The 22,993-nt window shown below is 36.9% G+C and overlaps 1 protein-coding gene across 1 annotated transcript in view; it reads left to right on the top strand.

Moving 5' to 3' along the window:
• NYAP2 (neuronal tyrosine-phosphorylated phosphoinositide-3-kinase adaptor 2) overlaps positions 1-22,993 on the top strand; it is a 145,016-nt gene that overhangs the window by 80,498 nt on the left and 41,525 nt on the right. The window contains exon 4 of the mRNA XM_014054690.2: positions 20,365-21,462. Coding sequence (XP_013910165.2) covers positions 20,365-21,462 — 1,098 coding nt within the window. The remainder of the gene's footprint in view (positions 1-20,364; positions 21,463-22,993) is intronic.

Below are 22,993 nucleotides of genomic sequence, written 5' to 3'. Positions count from 1 at the left end.
GTGGAAAAGGAGAGAAGACTAAAGGAAAGAAGAGGTAGCATGGAATAAGAGGTCTGATAAAAAAAAACCTGCAAGTTTGGTTGAGAACAAATTTTTTTCACTTCTGAAAAACAGAATCGATTTATGGATGGTTTGGTATAAAATAGTAAGAGTGCTATCACTAAAACGTGAGAATTTGTCATTCTTGTTCACCTCCAAACTAACCAGTGGCTAAGACGCTGAGCTTGAAAGGTTGGCAGTTTGGCGGTTCGAATCCCTGGCGCCATGTAATGGAGTGAGCTTCTGTTATTTGTTTCAGCTTCTGCCAACCTATCAGTTCAAAAGCATGTAAAAATGCAAATAGAAAAATAATGACTACCTTTGGTTGGAAGGTAACAGTGTTCCGTGCCCCTTTGGGGTTTAGTCATGATGGCCACATGACCATGGAAACATCTTTGGACAGAGCTGGCCGTTTAGCATTGAAACAGAGATGAGCACCACCCCCTAGAGTCAGGAACAAGTAGCACATATGTTCAAAGGGAACCTTTACTTTAAATGCAATCTCCCCATTTTAAAAATAACAATATGACAAGGATAAAAACCCATTTATTATAAGTTCAATGCCAAATATTTTTTTAAAAATATAGCTTTCAGGTTAGCCTTGTAACCTCACCCTCCACTGAGGGTGACACATAAGATCCAGCTAGCAAATGCAAGTATGACAACCTGCATTTCAATGACTAATACAAGTAGGTAACTGTGTTATGATGTCATCATGTATGTGATGTACTTCACCCCTTCTCACCTAAGGATGGCAGGTACTGACCACAAGGGCAATTAAAAAGAATTCCAAACTCAAAGAAGGGGAAAGATTGGCTTCAACCAAAGAGAAAACAAGCAATTAATGCTTCCTATTATATCATAGAACATAGACTTTCTTCCCCGGTAATATAAAGATAATTTTAGAACCAACATCAGGGTATTAATACTGTCATTGTTAAGATGATTTTCGCTGCAGAAAATCAACAAGGTAAGTTGTGGATCCAACTGAGTGTCATGCTTAATTAATGCATAGTGTGTCCAAATTGAAACATTTCTTAGCCTCTAACCAGTGTTGGAGACCAAGAACACTGGATACTGCAAGATTATTTTATGAAAAATAATCTAGCCAAGACAGTTGTTTGTGATGCTTTCTTCATTATATGATATCAATAAGGCAATGCAAACCCTTCAAAAAGAAATAATAGCGTTGGATAACAATGCAAATCCTGCTTAGATTACTTTAGTGCAATCTACACAGGGCTGCCTTGAAAAGCAACTGGAAATTGTAACTGGCCCAAAATGTGGGGGCAGCATTCAATTTTTGGTGTTCCATTGTTTGCTCATTATACATCACTGCAGTGGGAGCTGCACTGGCTTCCAGTTTCTTTCCAGGTGCAATTCAAGGTACTGGTTATCACCTTTAAAGGCCTAAATGGCAAAGGATCAGGTTATCTTCAAGTGCATTTTTCTTGTTCCACTAAGTCTGAAAGATTGAGCAAACATCCAGGACAGATCCTTTAAATATTGCCATCTTATGGCACCTACCTTCTTGGTAACCCAATCCTTATCTTATGGCATCATACCTTTTTGGAAGCCCACTCCTATCCTTTGGAAGACCCTTTCCCCTGAAATACAGAAGAGGTAGGCCCTTATCTTCCAGCCTTCCAAAAAGCATTAAAGATCTGGGTTTTCTCAGAAGCAGTGGTGACATTAGTACCAAAAATATTCTTTGCGGATGATGGGTATAAATTATGGTTAGCTAGTGGTTAGCTATCCTGAGAGGTTCTGTAGTTTTTCCCCACTGCTTTTAATTCTTTTTCCTGTTGTTGCGGGTACCCAGAGTTATGTTTCATAAGATGGGTAACACTATATACATACATACATACATACATACATACATACATACATACATACATACACACACACACACACACACACACACACACACACACACACACACACACACACACACGGCTGCCTTGAAAAGCAACTGGAAATTACAACTGGTCTAGAATGTAGGGGCAGCATTCAATTTTTGGTGTCCCATTGTTTGCTCATTATATATCACTGCAGAGGGATGATTCTCTTGTTTTAATATCTAAGCTTTTGCATAGAAATATAATACCTTTATTTTTGTTTGGTTGTTCCTGCTCATTTCTACATCTACAGTTCATCGTGTATTTATGGATTGGGTATTTCTTTCTTTTAGGTCATTGAAATATAGGGGTATTGAATAGCTATAAATGTATAGCTAATGTATAGCTATAAACTCTTACAGGTTCTACCTGTTCCATAAACACTATAGTATTATATTTCTATGCAAAAGCTTAAATATTAAAACAAGAGAATCAAGATAGAACAATAATAAGGCAATTCAGTATCAACATAAAGGCACAATAAAGTTGATATAGCAAAATGTACCTATAAATTAAGTGTTTTTGGGGGGTTGGTATAATAAAGCAAATAAAATTATACCTTAGAACTGAAGTTTTTTTTTCTAAGTTAACATTTCACAATTTAGAATATATTATTTTTCCTTACATTTGTTCCACTATATGTCATTTTTGTTATTCTAGAGACTTTCTGAAAAATCATTTGACTTGGCTTTAGTGAGTCAAAGTCTTTGCATTATTTAGAAAAGCAATATTTGCAGTGTTATACTTCATACTGTATGTTCCTGGGTTTTTTAAAAAAATCCTCATTTAACATAAACACAACATAGGAAAGTTGCATATTTGTGATTAAAAGTTATGGTTGGGCTGAACATGTTTCGCTTCTTTTATTATCAGCTTTTTCTATGCTTTAAATTCCATATACATACTCATTGGTATTCAAGGAAGTTGTGGGTACTGTGTGAAGACTTGTCTGTGCAGTGTTAAAATATTTGACATACAGTTAGCAACTTAAGAATAATGTTTTGCCTAGAAACTAATTACTAATATTGTAGTGAAGATATCCTAGTGATTCCTGATGAGGAAGTTGTATTTAACAGTGTTGAAAAGCAGATCAAAATACGCTTTCTGAATTTCTCACCTCTGTTCAATGTGTGATTATTGTTCAGTTATGCAGGATGGAATATTTGTGTGTTCTGCACATCATAATATTAAGATATCAATTTCTCATTTCTAAGTAAGAATATAGTTTGGTCAGTAGTTAGTGTTCTCTTAAAGATGTAAGCAAGTGAAACTATTCATCCAATGCTTGCGGTAACTCTGACAAAATAGCCGTGTAATAAAATCCATATATATACATGTAGGTTCAAGTCAACTTCATTTCATTTCCATTTAACTATAACTGAATTAAACATAGTACCATTAATAAAATTACTTTCTAGATGTAATAATTCTTTTTAAGAAAGTTTGACTGGGTATTGTATAATGTTTTATTGCTTTTGCCCAACAGTTTCCAGCACGCCAATAAATATTATTTTTTCTTGATGTATCAAAGTTTAGTCTTGTTTATATACTTCAAACTTTATAAAATAGCTTAGATTTAATTTGGTCCCATTAAATAATGTGGCTCAAATATTTGTGCAGTCTTTAAGCAAATTGAGATTAATATGCTAACAAAAATCATAAGCATTTGCATTTTCTGATTCACAATTTCCCACAAAGCCCATATTTTTGCCTTCTATCATATTTAAAAATATATAATAATAATTTGTAGCAATCCATCTGATTTGCATCCAATGTTGAAGAGATATATGCAGCTGTAAGGCCTCTGATGTGGGCACAACACCTGCTATATTTGTTTTTATTAGACAACGAAGGAATTGATCTAAATAAGTCTAAAAAGAGTATTGTATCTATGTATGAAATTAGCTTCTCAAAATCTTTCTCATTATAGCTGACATCAAAAAAATTCCAGAAGTATTCATAATTTATGTAAATGGGTGTTTTTCTTCAATTCTGCTTTAGCAAACTACGATTGGGGGTATTTTGAGAGTCTAGTAATTAGGTGTCAGCTTCTTGCACAAACTTTCTTTATCTGGTATAGCCATTGCAAAAACTATTTCTCATATTATTGTGTGGTAACTGGGTGAATGATGGAGTAAAGGATTTCTTTGAAAACATTTTGCTTCTTATCCAAGAAGCTTCTCCAGCTCTAGCTGAAGAAGCTTCTTGGATGAGAAGCAAAATGTTTTCAAGGAAAGACAAAACAAAGTCTAGTTGCTTTTTGAACAGTACCTTTGGGTCAAACTCCAAATTCTTCAACATCATTTATTAAGGGACTGCCTCATGGTTACACATTTTAAACCCATCAGATGGCAACAGAGAGAAAGGAAAACTCCTCTACCTCTTTACTGCCACCTGGTGGCCAGTTGGTTGACCATTTAATAGATCATTTAGGAGAAAGTATGTGGAGATTCTCAAGAACTCCATATTGGAACATTACTTTTCACCACACCAAAAGGTCTTTTGGGGGGGGGGGAGTGATGTGACAATTATATCTGTCACAAATTCAGGTATTTTGTAACCAGGAAATATGGCGTTGTTGTTACCATCCAATAGACTCTGAGATCTTGTGGGAGCAATTAAAAAAATAATTGGATAGAGTGCTCAGACTTTACAAGCACCATCCTGATATATGTCCTCTATAATGATTGGTAGTGGCTTTTTCCACTCTTTCCCCCATTAGTGCTCTTTCAAATTTAATTCAGAGAAAATGATAAATAACTACCCTTATTAGGTCTTGTGGAATTAATATATAGGCAGCCCCACAGCATGGCCCAGTTGTGCATTATAGCTACACTGGGATTTCTGCCAACAATTTCATCCTGGTTTCAAATTGGGGAAAAAGCATGGCAAAGCAGCTGTGTGTGGAGGAGCCCACAGGCAGGTAATATACAACTGAGTACAAGGAGTTCGTGTCACTGTCACTTAACAAAAGAATTCACATGCTGCCCGTTCTTACTCAGTAATAGCTGAATGGGTCTGCTTTCTTTGTACAAATAAACATTGATAGGGTAATCTCCATAGAGGAAGACATTGATAGGGTAAGGAGGAATGGCAGCCAAAGCCTTCATCCGTAGCTACTCTTTTTCTAGCTCTGAATCTATTTTTAATCAGTCACTTGTTAATATAAGTTTTCAACTTAAAAGCAGAACACTACCACTGGTATTTGTTTAGCTAGGAAGTGCAATTGGTTAAAAATAATAATATTAGCATCATCTGATGACATCACATTAAACATAATTTTAAAAAAATGTTCTGACTTTAGAATATTACTGGCCCTACTGTTTTTTTCTGGTAATTGCCCTAAGGCCATGTTCTCATAAGTACTCAAAAATATATCCTAGCATCATGTTTGTTCTGGCTTCATCTTGTCCTTGATCCATGACTGAAACAGGCTTAAATCATTTTTAGCTGTACTGGCATTACAGTTGTCTTTCCATTGAAAAGCAGTATCAAACCCATCACATTTCTTGGTTTTGCCCCCATTATTTTGCAGAAAATGTAGTTTAATGGTGATGACTAGATGGAGAGACAATGGAGATTGAATAGGGCCCAAGAATTTCATACCATAGCATTTTGCTGATTTAAGGATGGGTGGATAACTCTGTAATTTATTGATGTGAAAAGCGTCCCTAAGAATGTGGATTGTCTCCATAAATCTTAATATTTTTAATGCTCCATTTATCTACATGGATTGGCTGTAGCATATGTTTCTCTTACCACACTATTATTTTTCTTTTCATGACTTTCAGGGTTTATTTATGCTACCATAAATAGATTGGTTACAGCAGGATTCATGTACAAAATAAACAATAAAATTATTTTCTAATTCTATTACCCCTACCAGTGAAACAGAGAGTTAGCAAAATAAATTTCCCATTCAAATCTAGTTTGGAATGTCTAGAGACCCTATTGGGTTAAATCTGGACAGGCAGATGGAGGAACTACCAGTAAAAAGCTTGTTCTGTTATACAAGTAAAACTCTATTCTCACAACTTTGAATATTGCCCTCAGTGACTTTAGACCATATTAATTCTATTGACAAACCCAAGATGAAAGAAAAAAAATGAAATGGTCTTTTCAAATTCAGAGTTACTGGAAAAAAAATAGAAGAAACATGGCTGAACTGTATTATATTTATTTATTTAACCAGTAAAAGCTCTTAGCAACTTGCCAAATTCTGTACTGAGGAGGGAAAAAATATGTGAATTAATACTCATGCCAAAATGTGGGAAATTCATTTTGGACATGAAGTTCATTTGTAAGGTTTCTCTGTATCAAGGCATTTTATGTGCATCTCTCTACAGTATCTGGGTCATGGGGGCCTTTCAACAGACTTTTGATGAAGAGATGACTGCCATGTTTTCCAGTGGTAAAACATGCAATTACATAGTGTGAGCTGAAAATTCTCTGATATACAGTAGTTTATAAGCATAAGCACCCCTCCTCCCTCTCCTACCCATTGATAAATTGGAATTCAGGAGAAGTTTAACACAAGGCATAGACAACTAATGGAATATAGTGTGATAAATTATGACTGTGAAATGTGATGCCCTCCAGATGTTTTAGACCGTATGTCTAATAATTCCTAGCCAAAGGGATGATAAACAGAGATCATGTAGTTGGAGACATCATACTGATAACAATAAAGGTATATGTTGTCAATATCATTTCCCACACTTGTAACATATGGCTAGACATAACAGCTGGACTACTGGACATGTTGAATGAAATAAAAAAGAAGTTTTTGAATTGTGGTGCTGGAGCAAATTGAGCTTCCTTTGGACTATAAAGAGAAGAAATAATTTCACAATAGACAAAGAAAAAACAGAGAAATTACTGGAAGCATTAGCAATGAACCTAAAACTTGTATACATACAATTCCAGGTAAGAATCCTTGAAAAAGGCACTATTAATTGGAAGAATCAAAAGCAATAAAAAAATAAACTGACAGAACAAAAGCTAATAAATATTATCACTAATGTCAGAAGCATGGATATCCTGTATGCTTAAAGAAACAATCACTGACAAAGTATTCCACTGAAGTTATGTTCATCTACTCAACTAAAAGTTGGGAGCTGCCAAACTCTAGAATGTTTTTTTTTAATTTTAAATTTAATCTATGTTACCATCCCATAACATTTTTATTTTTTCTCTTTGATCCTTTGTCTTAATCCATACTTACTTTCTGCTATGCAGAAGGAACTCAAGAGTACCAATGAAGAAGAAAAATAACAGCTCCCAAAATAACAGCTCCCAAAAGAAACCAGCATAGCTGCATAAAGACCTCTCTGACAAATTGAAAGACAAAAAAGTTAAGTATAAAAAGTGGAAAGAGGGGGACATAACTAAGGCAGAATATCAGCAAATAGCCAGAGCCTGTAAAGATGAATGTAAGGAAAGCTAAGGCTCACAATGAAGAAAGGCTTGCCACAAAAGTAAAAAATAACAAAAAAAAGCTTCTTTTAACATGTTAAAAACAAGAAAAGGGTTAAGGAAACAATTGGTCCATTGCGGGGAGAAAGTGGCAAGAAGGTGACAAGCAACAGGGAGAAAGCAGAACTATTTAACTCATTTTTTGCATGTTTTATCACAAAGGAATAAATAGCAATAGCGGTTAGACTTATATACCGCTTCATAGGGCTTTCATCCCTCTCTAAGCGGTTTACAGAGTCAGCATATTGCCCCCAACAACAATCCGGGTCCTCATTTTACCCACCTCGGAAGGATGGAAGGCTGAGTCAACCCTGAGCCGGTGAGATTTGAACAGCCGAACTGCAGAACTGCAGTCAGCTGAAGTAGCCTGCAGTGCTGCATTTAACCACTGTGCCACCTCGGCTCTATAAAACAGTCCAACCTATCAAAAACAGCACCACAAAAATCAGATTAGGAACACAAACTGAAATAGGGAAGAAAATGGTAAGTGAGCACCTGTCTACCCTAGATGAGTTCAAATCACCAGGATGGGATGGATTACATCCCAGGGTTCTGAAAGAACTGGCAGATGAGATCTCACAACCACTGAACTATATCTTTCAGAGATCCTGGAGAACCGGGGAACTACCAGAGGACTGGAAAAGAGCTGATGTGGTTCCCATCTTCAAAAAAAGGAAAAAAATAGATCCAGGAAACTTTAGACCTATCAGCCTGACCTCAATACCAGGAAAGATTCTGGAAAAGTTAATCAAGCAACAAATTAGCCAACACCTAGAAGGAAACAAAGTAATTGTCAAAAGCCAACGTGGGTTTGTCAAAAACAGATCATGTCAGACTAATCTTATTGCATTCTTTGACAAAGTGCCAAAATTAGTGGACCAGAGGAATGCCGTTGATATAGTTTACTTGGACTTCAGTAAGGCATTTGATAAGGTAGACCATAACCTACTACTAGATAAAGAAGAAGAATTTGGGTTGAACAGCATCACCACCAGATGGATTTGTAACTGGCTGACCAACCGGACTCAACATGTAGTCCTCAATAGAACTGCATCTACATGGAGGGAAGTATGCAGTGGAGTACCCCAAGGCTCTATTTTAGGTCCAATACTCTTCAACATCTTCATCAATGATTTGGATGAGGGAATAAATGGGGACCTCATCAAATTTGCAGATGACACCAAGCTGGCAGGAATAGCCAACACTCCTGAAGATAAGCTAAAGATACAGAAGGATCTTGACAAACTTGAACATTGGGAACTATCTAATAAAATGAAATTCAATAGTGAAATGAGTAAAGTTCTACATTTAGGCAAGAAAAACGAAATGCACAGGTACAGTATAGGTGGTACCTTCCTCAATAGTAGTAACTGTGAGAGGGATCTTGGAGTCCTAGTGGACAACCATTTAAATATGAGGCAGCAGTGTGTAGCAGCTGCCAAAAAAGACAACACAGTTCTAGGCTCCATAAACAGAGGGATAGAATCAAGATCACGTGAAGTGCTAATACCACTTTATAATGCCTTGGTAAGGCCATACTTGGAATACTACATTCAGTTTTGGTTGCCACAATGTAAAAAAGATGTTGAGACTCTAGAAAGAGTGCAGAGAAGAGCAACCAATATGGTTAGGGGACTGGAAGCTAAAACATATGAAGAACGGTTGTAGGAACTGGGTATGTCTAGTTTAATAGAAAGAAGGACTAGGCCAAACATGATAGCAGTGTTCCAATATCTCAGGGGTTACCACAAAGAAGAGGGAGTCAAACTATTCTCCAAGGCACTTGAGGGTAGAACAAGAAACAATGAGTGGAAACTAATCAAGGAGAGAAGCAACTTAGAATTGAGGATAAATTTCCTGACAGTTAGAACAATTAATCAGTGGAACAGCTTGCATCCAGAAGTTGTGAATGCCCCAACACTGGAAGTCTTTAAGAAGATGTTGGATAGCCATTTGTCTGTATTGGTATAAGATTTCCTGCCTAGGCAGGGGCTTGGACTAGAAGACCTCCAAGGTCCCTTCCAACTCTGTTATTTTATTATTGAATGTCATCTTTGGAAGGAAGTATCAGTCTTGATTGTTGTTATATCACAAACCCTACTATAATGCACACACACTTATATTCTTGGCTTCAGAGCTGTGTGAAGCAACTATTGAGTGGTAGACTACTGATATGTTAGAGAAGAAGCAACATCAATAAAGCAACGGAGCAGTTTACTTACACCATTAGATGTGGGAGGGTATTTGCAGAAACATCTGCAGGAGAGGTTTTTCAAAAAAAGTCAAGATGATATGCAGGATGGGATGGGATTTCAGTAATGAAGCCATGGCCACAATTTTGATTGTCACTTCCCCTACTCCCCTTAGTAGAACATCCTGAATTGCAGACATTCACCATGTACTGTAGATTCAAAGGGAGATTAGCAGTGCTTCTGATTAGCTCCAGAATTTTGTCCCATGATCAACAAAGTAGATATGAAGTTAGGAAGGCACAATATTCTATAAATACTCCTAAGCAGTCTTTATTTTATTTATTATTTTATTTTACTTATTAAATTTATGGGACGATCATTTTACTGCAGGATAACTCTCAATAATGATAATGGTTTTGTACTCTAAACTGTGTTTCTGCAGATCTCCAGGACCTAAAAGTGTAGATACTTTCTTGGGCAGGTTCCAAAAATGCACTTGTTTTGTCAACCTTATTTTTGTGGTTTCTAGAACTTTCTAAGATTTTAGCACTGAAATTTGGCAGAATTTTATGAAATTTTATGCATGTATGTGGAAGGATGTATGTCCATGCCCAGAGTTACCCTGTGATAAGATGGCAGTCAATAAATTTGATAAAAAATAAATAAATGTTAAACTAATCTTAAAAAGAAGAAACATTATTGTAAAAAAAATTCCTTACATTTCTTCTAATTTTCATTTTCTAATTTCTAATCTAATTCTGGTTTTCTAATTTCCAAGGAATGTTGTCAAAAGGGTTAATAAATCAGTTCACTATAAACAAAACACTGATTTAATACAAAATTATTTGATAATTCAAAATATCAAAATATCAAAATTTAATACAAAATAGTTCAGGCACTGGCCAAGCCCATGCTCAATTTAGCGAAGGGAAAAAATGTTACGATATGTCACGTGATGATGCTGTGACAATACGAGTCTAGATCTCTGGTCTAGATCTCTCAGTTTAGTAGGAAAGCAACTGCATCTACTCATTTGTGTCTCTATGAAACAAATAGCAAAGCTTACCTGACTTTCAATCCTGGATGTTATCATGAGAAACCCTTATACATTTTTCTTCTGCCTCACTATAACCCACGTTGATAATCATATGATTAACAATTTACTTTCATAGAATTCAAAGGTCAGCTAGAGTTCATATTCTACGTATGACTCTCCTTCCCTCTCCCCCCTCTCTTTCTCTCTCTCACACACACAATTACCTCACAGGCAGAATTATTGTTTTTAACAATTTTAGGAATTATTTTCCCTTTTCAGGAGAACAAACATGATAGTTCTTTCTTACTATCTATTTGCTAATACTTTAAGGATACATTACTTATCTTAAAACAAATACTACTTAGGACAATGTAGAAAAAAGAAATTCCAATATTGTATTAAATAAATACAATAAATCTAAACAACTCTAAATGCAGCATTTAATTAAGAGAAAGCTGAAGCCAGTTTCATATAACCTAAACATATCAGAGGAAGGATATGTCATATCAAAACATAAGATTGAACAGCCAGCCTCAGAATGTTTGGTGAAGTACTAAAAGAAGCCCTGTTGGTAACTGCTTTTCAAGTGTCATGCTCCAGTCGGAGTCTGAATCTGTGGGGGAAGATGAGCTTGAACAAGAACTAACAGAGATGGAGAGGCCGGCTCCATTAACCTTGGAAGTAGCTGGGGAAGAGCAGAGTCAGTCCAGGCAAGGCTGTTCTAAATTAGTAAGGCCTGCAGACAGGGAGAGCTCAGGAGAAGAGCAAGGACTACCTCCTCCTGATCCGAGAGCAAGGAGGGAATAGAGAAGGCGAGATCAATGCAGATTGAGCCAGCTATTAGGAAGGAGAGTGCCCCGCCCCTTTCAGAAGCCACACCTGGGAACTGAGATGTAAGAGGAGGTGCCAGTGGAAGGGGCATTTGTTATGAAGAAGCATTGAATCTGTGGAGTCTTGCCAAAGCCTGGAGATTGCTGTACTATGTCTTGTAGGGCTTGCCAGTTTGCCTGCTTCGCTGAACTTCTTGCTCTGGTTACTGCTTAGCTAACCTGGCTTATTGGACTCCTGGCCCTGATTAATATTTGATTAACCTGGCTTATTAGACTGCTGGCTCTGGTTGCTGTTTGGTTAACCTGGCTTACTGGACTTGCAGCCAGAGGCTTCTTTAGGTGCATGTGAGAGTTTTGCTCCAGGACTTGCAGCGAATGTGAGAACATTTGGGGGCACAATTGGAGCAATAAAGGGGAGCTAGATCTGTTCTCTGGTTGTGCTGCTTTCGTGCCATGCCCTGAGTCATCATATCAGGCATGGTTATGATGCTTCCACATCTGGGCATCAAAACTCTGAAATTGCTGTTAGATGGCAGTAGAAGGCAAGGAAAACAGTAACTCTTGCCTTTCATGATTATTACCAGTACTTTATTGGGCTTTTAAGGAAAACAGAGAATTAAGGTGTTCTGGTTAAGAGTAGCTGTTTAATTGTCCCTTGTGCTGTGTACTTGTTCCTGAGTTGAACTGCACAGCAGATTATCTCTGTAGTAGTTCCAAAAGCTGGTAAATAGCTGAGGCAGAATAGAAAATGGCAAACCTGTTATTTTTCTTTTAATTGTCCTTTTCCCTTATACACTACAATCATGAAAAGAAATAGCAGAATGCAATTTCATATTTCCAGTCACCCAATGAGGAGGGGGGAAAAGGGACCCTGATTTCTGATAACAGATAAGTATAGTATCTACATTAAACTACAGAAGCCATATTTTTGTTTGAAAACTCTGCTGTTCCTTTGAACTCCAAAAATATCTCCTTTGAAAAATGCCTTATAGTTAAATTTACTTACAGCTAGCTCAGCTGGAGCAACCCAAAGCTCTTTTCAACCCTGAACCCCTGGATGCTGAAAGAGAGTTTGCATGTTTGCTAGGATAAAAAAAATGTTGCACTTATTTTTCTGGTTCTTTGGGTTGCCCTGTTTAATCACATAGTAACAGTTCTGAGTTCAAGAAAATTGTATCCCCCAGAGAAACTTCCAAACATCTGGGCTCAGTAATTTCTTTTCTCATTCCTATCCAAACTTCCTTCAACTCATTCTACTAACTCTCTCACCAGCAGGGCATCTCAGAGTATTTTCTCCACTCAAGTCATGTCTCGTTATGAACAAACTTAACTGACTTTCTTGATCTCAGTATCAAAGTCTGAATAATCTTATTGTCTAAAAATAATCATAGGGATATACAATTCACATCCAGATGAAATACATAAATAAGAAAAAGCGCTATTGAACTCAATAGAAATGAGCGCCCCACTTAGATTTTGGGGGGCTGGGGGTGGGGAATGTAGCCTACCCCTGTCATGCATAGCCAAGCAGCTCTTTAAAGGCCAGGGCATTTTAAACCCCAAACACAGACATTTCTCTTGCATCTTTCTGATAGCATCAACCTAAATCTAAGTGTGCTACTCATTGGTTATTCCACAGCTTGTTAGGAATATAATTCTAACGGTTGGGTTGGCAATATATGAATCATGTAACAATGTTGTACCTTTTTCTTTAAGCCATACTGTAAAATGTGATTGGATGATTGGGTGCTGTTTTCCTCAATCGGCCATAAGAGGGAGCCAGACTTGTTAGCTCTTTGTTCGTTAGATGCTCAGCTGATCTGATCTGAGTGCCGTGAGTGATTGTAAGTTTTGCAACTGTTAGCAAACTTAGTGAACCGGACTGATTATATGATTACTGGACTATGTTGTTTTGATTATCCCTTAATTGAAAGACATTGATGACTGACGTCTTAACCGTGTATGACTTGGACTGTTTGATGGATTCTGATACCTCTATTTCCACGAAAGTAAAATAAACTGCAGTGTCTCTGTATGCTGGTTTGTGTGTTCTCCAACACAACTCTCACAATGCTTCACTGAATGTACTCGCTCTCCGAACGGAGAGCTTACCTAACACTGTTTATGGGCCCAGCACGATTCCGCTGTTGTGCTCCTCACTTCCTTGGCTTAAGTTAACTCTCCAGATAGCATTGGTTTCATTTCCTTCATGGACAGAATTTTCTCAAGCTGCAAGCAAACATGATGGCAGGACATAATGCCGGGAAAAGCCTTGTAAAGTCTCCCTTTATCTCTTACTCATGAGTCACCTTCCTGGCACTCCAACAGGAATGCTTTGTCTCTCATTTCCCTTTTGCAATTTTAAATTAATTAGGGTTAGAATGGTTAGGCCTCCTGTCAGATTTGTCTGAGGGTGTCATGGTTGTTATCTGGACTTGGAATTAGCTCTTGTTCCTTCCTTTTCATTCCATTTTTTAAAAATAAATATTATATTGTATTTGCTATTCTGTTTGGTCTTATTGTATACCTCTTAGAGCAGGGGTGTCAAACTCATGTCATCACGGCAGCATCACATGACATATTGGGTTTTTTCCACCTTCACTAACCTGGGTGTGGTCATCGCCAGCACGTGATGCATCTAGCCTGGGTCCGTGAGCTTGACAACCCTATCCTAGAGTATGGAGATGGGTGATGCCTAAATTTTAAAAGTTACATTAATTAAATTAAATTGTCTGATTCCTTTGTTCCCCTATCTCACCTTAAAATGTTGGCTTCTTTTTATTTCCTCAAGTGATGTCCATATTTGCTTAACGATTACCATTAAAAAGGTTGTAAAATCAGGTGTGATCACATGGTGACTGCTTAGTGACTGGCATGATTTACAACCATAATTCTGGGCTTGATTGTGGTCATACATTGGGGATAGATACATTGGTAGTTTTATAACAGCCAATTTATTACTGTGCTTCTTATGGCACACCTCTATATGTACCAGTTTCATTCATCTCAGCATGGTGGCTTCTGGCAATCACAACTGCTGGTTCGCTCATAGGTGGTTCACTCATGGCTGCACTGCACGCTACGTGTGCATGCACAATGGAAAGAAAAATGTTATGCACAGAAGCAAAAAAATAACATGGTGGTGCCTAGGCGCAACCAGGAGAACCGGTTTGGGGGGCTTGGCAGATCTGGGTCACAGCTGGTTCCAGTGACCCAGGCTGCCAAACCACTACTGGTTCGGCCAAAATGGTAGGAACCCACCACTGGTGCTACCGCAACTTGTGAAATATAACACCTTTTTCCTTTACATAAAATTTTCTGAATAAATTTGGACCCAAATTATACATTAACTTTTAAACATAGGTATGTGGGGCTCATATTCCCCATGTCTCTAACCCTTCTATACACATAGAACAATGTACATAGTAAAACCATTTTTGTAAAAAAAAAAAAAAAAAAAAGAAAGATGTTGAAAATTCTATCTGGATTAAAGATGACGAGAACAAAGTTTGAATGCTACCATTCTTTAAGATAGAATCCCAGTTCCAGTCTGGATGGGATTGTATTTCATAATGTGAAACACAATTTTTTTTCAGGAGTATCTGAAAAACTATTTTTTGTGTTCTTATAAGCTCCTGCTTGGGTCATTTGGTGTTCTGTCAGTTCTATTTTTCAATTGTCTCCAATTTTTCCAAGCATCAGGAGTTTTTTTATTTTATTGCAAAATGCAATATTGAAGCTTTAGTTTCATTATTAGAGTTTCCAGACAGCCGTCTGGCTGTACTTTATTTAATAATTAATTATATAATATGTACAATTTAAAAAAACATATTGCAAGAAAGTAATTTGAACTTAGTATTGTTTTTGTATAGTTGGGAGAAAGGAATATTTATTTCAGATATATGGTCTATTCACGAATGTAGAAAATATGTACTTAAGAAAGTTGGTGTTAGAGATTAATTTGATTTTGCACTTAATAACAGCAGCTAGATTGTTGGTGGCGCAATACTGGAAGAAGGAAGATTTGCCTACTATCCAAGAATGGACATTGAAAGTCACAAACCTAGCCGAGATGGCTAAAATATCTGCATATTTTAAGGACTATTCAAACGAGAGATATAAACGAGACTGGAAAAAATGGATTGATTATACTCAAAATAAATATGGTACTAAGAAATTCCAGATAGCTTATGATTAAGATCAGGAATGATATAAATTGTTTAGTTAGCCTAGCAAGGAGGAGCTAAGTTCAATCTAAAGACGTTATTAATTTTCTACTCTCTTTTCAAATATATTTTAGACTGTTTTTGTTAAAGACTTATACCTTGTATTGGTTGTGGGAAGTCAGGGGAGGGAAGGGTGGGGGGAGGGGGGGAGGGAGGGAAGTATATTAGGCTTGAGGAGGGGTGTTAGGTTTTAAAGTAATATGATTGTACATGTATACTGTCTTCTCTTATTTTTTTAAAACAAAGATATGTTATGTATATTGAAATGGAAGTATAAATACCATCAACACAGAATGGAGTTTGCTCAGAAGCTGAAATACACCAAGTGAATGAGAGGAAGAGTGGGAAGCAGAGGAGAGAAGAAAGATAGGAAGAAAGGGATAGGAGAGAGGGCAAGTGGGGGAAGGTGAGGAGAATAAGGAGGAGTGGAAAAGGGAGAGAGGAGAAGGAGAAAGGAATGGGAAGTAGAGTAGAAAAGGATGATGGAGGGAAGAAAGTAGGTAGGGAGGGGGAGGAGAAAGGCAGAAGAAAGTGTTGGATAAGGCATAAATATGGTGTATGGAGAGCAGAAGAGCCAATAATTGATTTTTCTTTTTATTTTATATTTTTTCTGGGAGTTGATGGCAAGATGAACTGATGTAATTATTAATTAACATAACATGATATTGGCTATGTAATAGTATACATGTGATTATATGTTATGAAAATGGAAAATAAAAAAAAAGAAATGTTAAAAAAAGAAAGTTGGTGTTTTGCAAAATTGGTATTTTGCAAACATGTTAGTGCAGGGGTGGCTATTGATTTATTTATGTTTATTCTTCACTTCACAGATTCTTGCTGAAATTTGGCAGGAATCATCTTGGATAGGTTTCTATATCTAAAAGAAAACCATGGAGAGTGTGACTTATCATTGAACATGGCTATTGATTAGGATGGGTTATTTGTGGGAGTTTATGTGCTAGCATGGAAAGAATATTGCCCTTTACTGAAATGTCAAAGTATTAACACAACATTGTATGTTTTTCTCAGTCAAAGAGATTGCCATCTCTCTGTTTCATTGTTTCACTGTTTAATTGCCAATAGGACGCTAAATATCCTACAAAGAGACACATACCAAAAGTCTCATATACACAGTTGAACCATCCATGCTAAAAGTTTTCAGAAATGTGCAGAAACATTGCTTACTAATATCATTAACATTTCATAATTTGTTACCATGATTGCTGTGTGCAGAATTGCTGTACTCCTTTGTTTATTTGTTTGTTTGTTTCATTTATATACTGCTGTAACCTACACAGTTTAAACATGCAACAATGTATGAAGAGCATACTATAGTGATGAAAATCAAATATTAAAGCAAGAATAAAAAAATAATGCAGAAATAGCAAATAGAGAGTAACTCCTCAATTTTCCAATGCCTTTCAGAACGATTCCAATTCATCTGTTTCCAGAATACTGCTCATAAGATTGCTCTTGGGTTGGGGTGCAACTGAGAAACATTACTTGATGGATTCTTCATTCTTTATTTTTTTAAAAATAGAGAACTGAAGATTTTGTTAGGGAGACTATTCTTGGGGCAAAGAATCATAGTACCTCCAGTTTGGTTTGGCTTTGAGATGTAAAGATCTGTATCACCAACAAACTGATAATATTGTTGTGTCCTGTTTCAACTTAGGAGCGCAGAAATTCACATGTTTTGGGTTTTTTTTTACAGATGTACAGCCCCTGTGAATATCTTATTGGGATACCCCAACTAATTTAGGAGCATGTTATTGAACCTCCCATGTTTACCAGCCTTAACCCACAAATCAGATCCTTGCTCAGGCACATCTCTGTTAGAATCAACTCAAGGAATACTGAATTTTGGAATCAAGGCACATCAAGAAGAATTATCCCAAGACAAGCCAAACATTTCTTGATATCTCAACTAATACCATCCCCAAGTGAAAAAGGAAGGGGTCCTTGAGAAAATAGGAATCAGAAGTCAAGTTCATCCCAGAAGATGAACTTCTTCCTCTCCCTTTTTACCGTATCTGTCTTTTTAAAGCTCCTTTTTAGGGCAATGCCCCAATTTCCCTCCTCATTAGCGTGTGACTACATTTTTCCAAATAAGAGATGCTCCCTTGTCCCTCTTTCTGCTTTCCCTCTGTTCTTCCTAATATTACTATTCCTATAGAGCTTAAATAACAGCAAAAGACTATCACAGATCTTTTAAAATAAATTATAAAATATTTATATCCCAGTCTCCCTAAAAAGGGGCATTTTTCTTTTGTTTAATTAAAGGTCTTCATATATTCATTCACAAAAGGAATATGAGTCTAATAACATGATATGAAGGAAGAATGTTTATTTTATTCAGTGATCTTTTATATTAAGCATGGTGATACAATCAGCTAACCTTTATGCTACTGACTGTATTGCATTTTCTGTGCGTGGCATAAAATGACATTGTGCACCAGGTGAGGAAATGCCAGGTGCTACCACAGTGCATTTCAAACCATTCTATCTTCAACATGCTATAAAGCATTAAACATAATGCTTAAATGGCAAGCTGAGGAGAGCTAAAGAAAGGAAGGACCTTTTCAAAGAATGGAGAGGTGCAGATTTGGATAAACCTGAAGGTCATTTCATACAATCTTTCTTAGAAGGAGGCATGTGACATCTAAAGAAAGCTTACTTATTAAGCCATGCTGTTTATTGCGTAGTATAGAAAACTCCATGAACTGGAAATGTGTTTCAGACAGCAGTCAAGTTTTCTTTCTTTCTTTCTTTCTTTCTTTCTTTCTTTCTTTCTTTCTTTCTTTCTTTCTTGCTTGCTTGCTTGCTTGCTTGCTTGCTTGCTTGCTTGCTTGCTTGCTTGCTTGCTTTCTTGCTTGCTTGCTTTCTTGCTTTCTTGCTTTCTTGCTTTGCTTTCTTGCTTTCTTGCTTGCTTTCTTGCTTTCTTGCTTGCTTTCTTGCTTTCTTGCTTGCTTTCTTGCTTTCTTGCTTGCTTTTTTATTTAAAACATTTATGTGGTCATCTATCTTATATCAAATTCTGCATTAAGATTGCTCTAATTTCCATTTTATGAAATCCAAACCTGTGGGAGTTGAATGAAGACTAATTGCCCACTTATCTGATTTGTTTGGGCATAAACTAAGTCTTGGCTGAGTCCAGTAGTTGAATATCACCATAGTTTAGACTCACATAAGAAAGGCATCTGTTCAATATATTTTGCATAGGAGAAAAGGTGATGTTCTACATTTCTATGGAGATTCTCAGTTATCCTAGTCATGGCTGTTTCAAAGGTGTTTTTATAAAAGGCAACTGGACTATGTTTTTTTTTCCTTGAGGAAGATGTTTCACTACTTATTCAAGAAGTTTCATCAGTTCTAACTCTCATCAAACAGCTTCTTGGATGAGAAGTGAAACATCTTCTTCCTAAAGGAAAAAACATAGTCCAGTAACCTCATGGTAACAAAAGACCAATGCCTGCTACAAAATCTTGATTCTGAATTAGCCTTTCCATTTACTTTTGAATTTATGCTGATTTTTCCCCAAATTTGTCACATGTGTCCAACGTAAAAACAATGGTGTGCCCGGTTAATCTCTAGTTCTGCCATAAAGCTGACCCTGATTGAACAATCCCTTTGGTTAACTGTCTGTGGATATAGTAAAATGTATTTAGCTACTAATTTAGCCCATCAACATAGGTTATGAGTGGAAAAGATTTGGAAATATTTGAAAAATGCATGTACAATTAGGTCATTCTACAGAAAAAATTGCATTCACTTCCCTAAAAGTAGGCTATTTAGGCCCATGTTCATGATGTTCCCTGTGCCTTATTGAGAAAAAAAAATAACAAGACAACAACATCACTTTTGGAAGGTTTTTATGTTCTCCAGTTTTAACATGAATCATTACCGGGGAGGGGGAGTAGGGTGCCACGGGAGGGGGGAATTGGCATGAGCCAGACTTGATCTTAAGTGTATGTACTCTTTCCATTGCTTGTTCAGTGTAGAACAGAATGCTGGATTAGATACCATGGATGACACCATATGATTATTTTTATGTTCATAAAGTATGAACAGGCAATATCATTTTTGACTAAACATCGCCACATCTAAGCAATTAGTGAACTTGGTGAGTTATTTCCATCGTGTTTCATGAAATATCAATACCAATAAGATCCCACAGACTAGGCCTCCTCCGAATTCCATCAGCCGCCCAGTGCCGACTGGCGACTACCCGGAGGAGGGCCTTCTCTGTGGCTGCTCCGACCCTGTGGAACGAACTCCCGGTGGAGATTCGTACCCTCACCACCCTCCAGGCCTTCTGCACAGCCCTTAAAACCTGGCTGTTCCGGCAGGCTTGGGGCTAAAGACCTGTAGCCCCACTCCGAATGGTATGATTGTTGTGTTTTTAATAGTGTATGCTTTTTTGTTCTGTAAATTGTTTGTTTATCCCCCTCCCTTGAATTGTGAGCCGCCCTGAGTCCCCTCAGGGAAAAGGGCGGCATACAAATAAAGCAAATTCCAATTCCAATTCCAATATATATTTCAGCACACAAGTTAGTTCTGGAGAATTTACATAATCATCAAAACAGGATAGGCATTTTCCAACAAGTATTTTGAAAATACACAATTTTTATTAATTTTCTGATTAATGTGTATTGTCTTTGCCTTATAGTATCCACCAAGCCAAGGCCTCACAGTGATGAATACACAAAGAAGATTCCTCCCCCAAAGCCAAAGCGGAATCCAAACACTCAACTAAGTGCATCTTTTGATGAAACTTATATCAAAAAGCATGGCTCCATAAAGTCTGTGCTAAGTAGAGATGCTTCTTTGACTCAAGTCAGCAGTCCTGCTCTGGATACAGAGGAAGAAGAGCCAGTTTATATTGAAATGGTTGGGAATATATTAAGAGACTTCAAAAAAGATGAGGAAGATCAAAATGAGGCAGTATATGAAGAAATGAAATATCCCATCTTTGAGGATGGAGGCCAAGATTTAAAGTGTCCATGTGAGTTTGACCATCACAGCTGTTCCTCTCAGTGTGCTACTCCCACAGTGCCTGACCTTGATTTCACCAAGTCCTCAGTGCCATCCACTCCCAAAGGTGTGATTTGTGATATCCCACCACCATTTCCAAATTTGCTTTCTCATAGACCACCTCTCTTGGTATTCCCACCTGCACCAGTGCAATGTTCCCCAAATTCTGATGAATCTCCTTTAACACCATTGGAAGTCACAAAGCTTCCCGTGTTGGAAAATGTGTGCTATATTAAACAGCAAACTGGAGCTTCTCCATCCTCATTGCCACCTCATACTCCAAGTCATCAAAAACTAGAGAAAGACCAGACAGCTTCTCATGGAACTAGTACTCCAGGGCACTCCTCTTCACCTCCTCATCCTTCTACCCTATACAGAACACAGTCTCCCCATGGCTATTCCAAAAGCCACTCAGCCTCTCCCTCTCCCGTGAGTATGGGTCGGTCACTTACTCCTTTAAGTCTCAAAAGACCTCCTCCTTATGATTCTGTACATTCAGGAAGTCTCTCAAGAAGTTCTCCATCAGTGCCTCATTCTACTGCCAGAAACATATTGCATGAAGGAGGGAAAATGATAAATGCCTCTGTCAATACCTACGGGTCATCATCACAGAGTACTTCACGTTCTAGAACACCAACAAGTCCTCTGGAGGAATTAACCAGCCTTTTTACCTCAGGACGAAGCCTACTGAGGAAATCTTCCAGTGGAAGAAAATCTAAAGAGCCTGCAGAAAGTAAGTGTTACTTATTATTATTTTCAAATAATTGTTTTTCTGTGAAATATACAACAGTGAAACTTGTATCTTACATGCATATTGATACCCCTTTCTAACATGAACTTAATTTCTAATAATCCAAAAGTGAAGGTTGGACATAGATTGTGATATAAATTAAAACTGACAGTAATTCAGCAATTTGTTCGCCCTTAATGCAGATATTTCCCTACTGAATTTCAATAGCAATGAAATAATTTGGCTCATGTTAAAATGAAAAAATATATCATTTATTTGATATATTATCAAATGGTGAGTATTTGAAAAAAAACCCATGTTTTTCAAGAATTTTCTCTAAATTCATAAATATGATTTCTGACCATTGATATAATATATTATTTACAAACTACTGCAAGTCAGTTTCAACTACAAGACACATAACCTATGGTACAAATTATGGCCACCATCAATGGGAATTCCATAAATACATGTCCACAAATGTAATCCAAGTACAAGAAGGAGCTGGAAAAGAATGAGTAACAAATAAAATATTTGAAACATTAAAAAAAAATTTCTAAGCCAAGTTTCTTTGTTTTTTAAACATAGATGTTTAAAACACACACACACACACACAATTTGCCTAATACTGATGGGGATTTTGAAAGCAAAGGGTGGGTGGAAATTATCTATGCAAGTGATTTTGATCAGAACCTGGCTCCTGTGGATTTACACTGTCATCCAAAGCAAATCAGAGAAAGCAGCAGGGCCCTACACATTTAATCAATCATGAAGCTTAACTTATAAGCAGAGGGGTTTCTTGAAGGATTGCCAGATCTGTTTTGAAATATTAAGCAGGTACTGAGTTACCTTTACTAAACTGTCATCTTTCCTTTGTTTTCTTCTTGTGGTTTTAAATATAAATTTAAACCTTGACTTTAATGAAACCATGAAAAGAAACAATTGCATTTTAGGATGCTTTTTAGCAAATAAATAAGTAAATAAATTTAAGGACTGGCTTCCTTAAATGGCTTGGGGCTTAATTGCTTCTTTAGATTTGGAGGTCTTTGTCCTCAAAATCAGATTAGATTGGGGGGGGGGGGAGAGTTAATTTGAAAGAAAGCAGGAATACACAAAGAACACAGCAAACATAAAAAGCACCCCAGTCTTTCATATTATATTGTTTCTGATTATCTTCTCCATGTCAGAGAGAGTTCTGGTACAGATTGTTGGAAAAATGAATAAAGTACAGATAGGAATTGAACACTAAGTCTTTAATAGTATTACAAAGTAAGTATGTCTGATATACTATTCCCTGGAGATCCTATAAAACCATTTATGAATGACTTTGAGCTATTTTGAAGGCAGTAGAGCCCAGACATATTTTTGAGAGTTTATTTTCTAATTCTGTAGTTTAAAAAGCAACCAGCAATAAAGTACGTCTTTTGGACAGGAAAAAAATAGCACAGAAAACATGCTGAACCCAATAAACTGTTCATTTTTGTGTTCTTTCTAGAATGGTAGCCAAATTTTAAAAGATGTATATGTTATAAAG

Source organism: Thamnophis sirtalis, unplaced genomic scaffold (assembly GCF_051295495.1).
Source record: "Thamnophis sirtalis isolate CommonGarterSnake01/CBP01778 unplaced genomic scaffold, rThaSir2_p1.2 scaffold_11, whole genome shotgun sequence".
Taxonomy (NCBI): domain Eukaryota; kingdom Metazoa; phylum Chordata; class Lepidosauria; order Squamata; family Natricidae; genus Thamnophis; species Thamnophis sirtalis.
The sequence above is the reverse complement of the archived record's forward strand: the minus strand, read 5'-3'. Positions and strand labels throughout refer to the sequence as shown.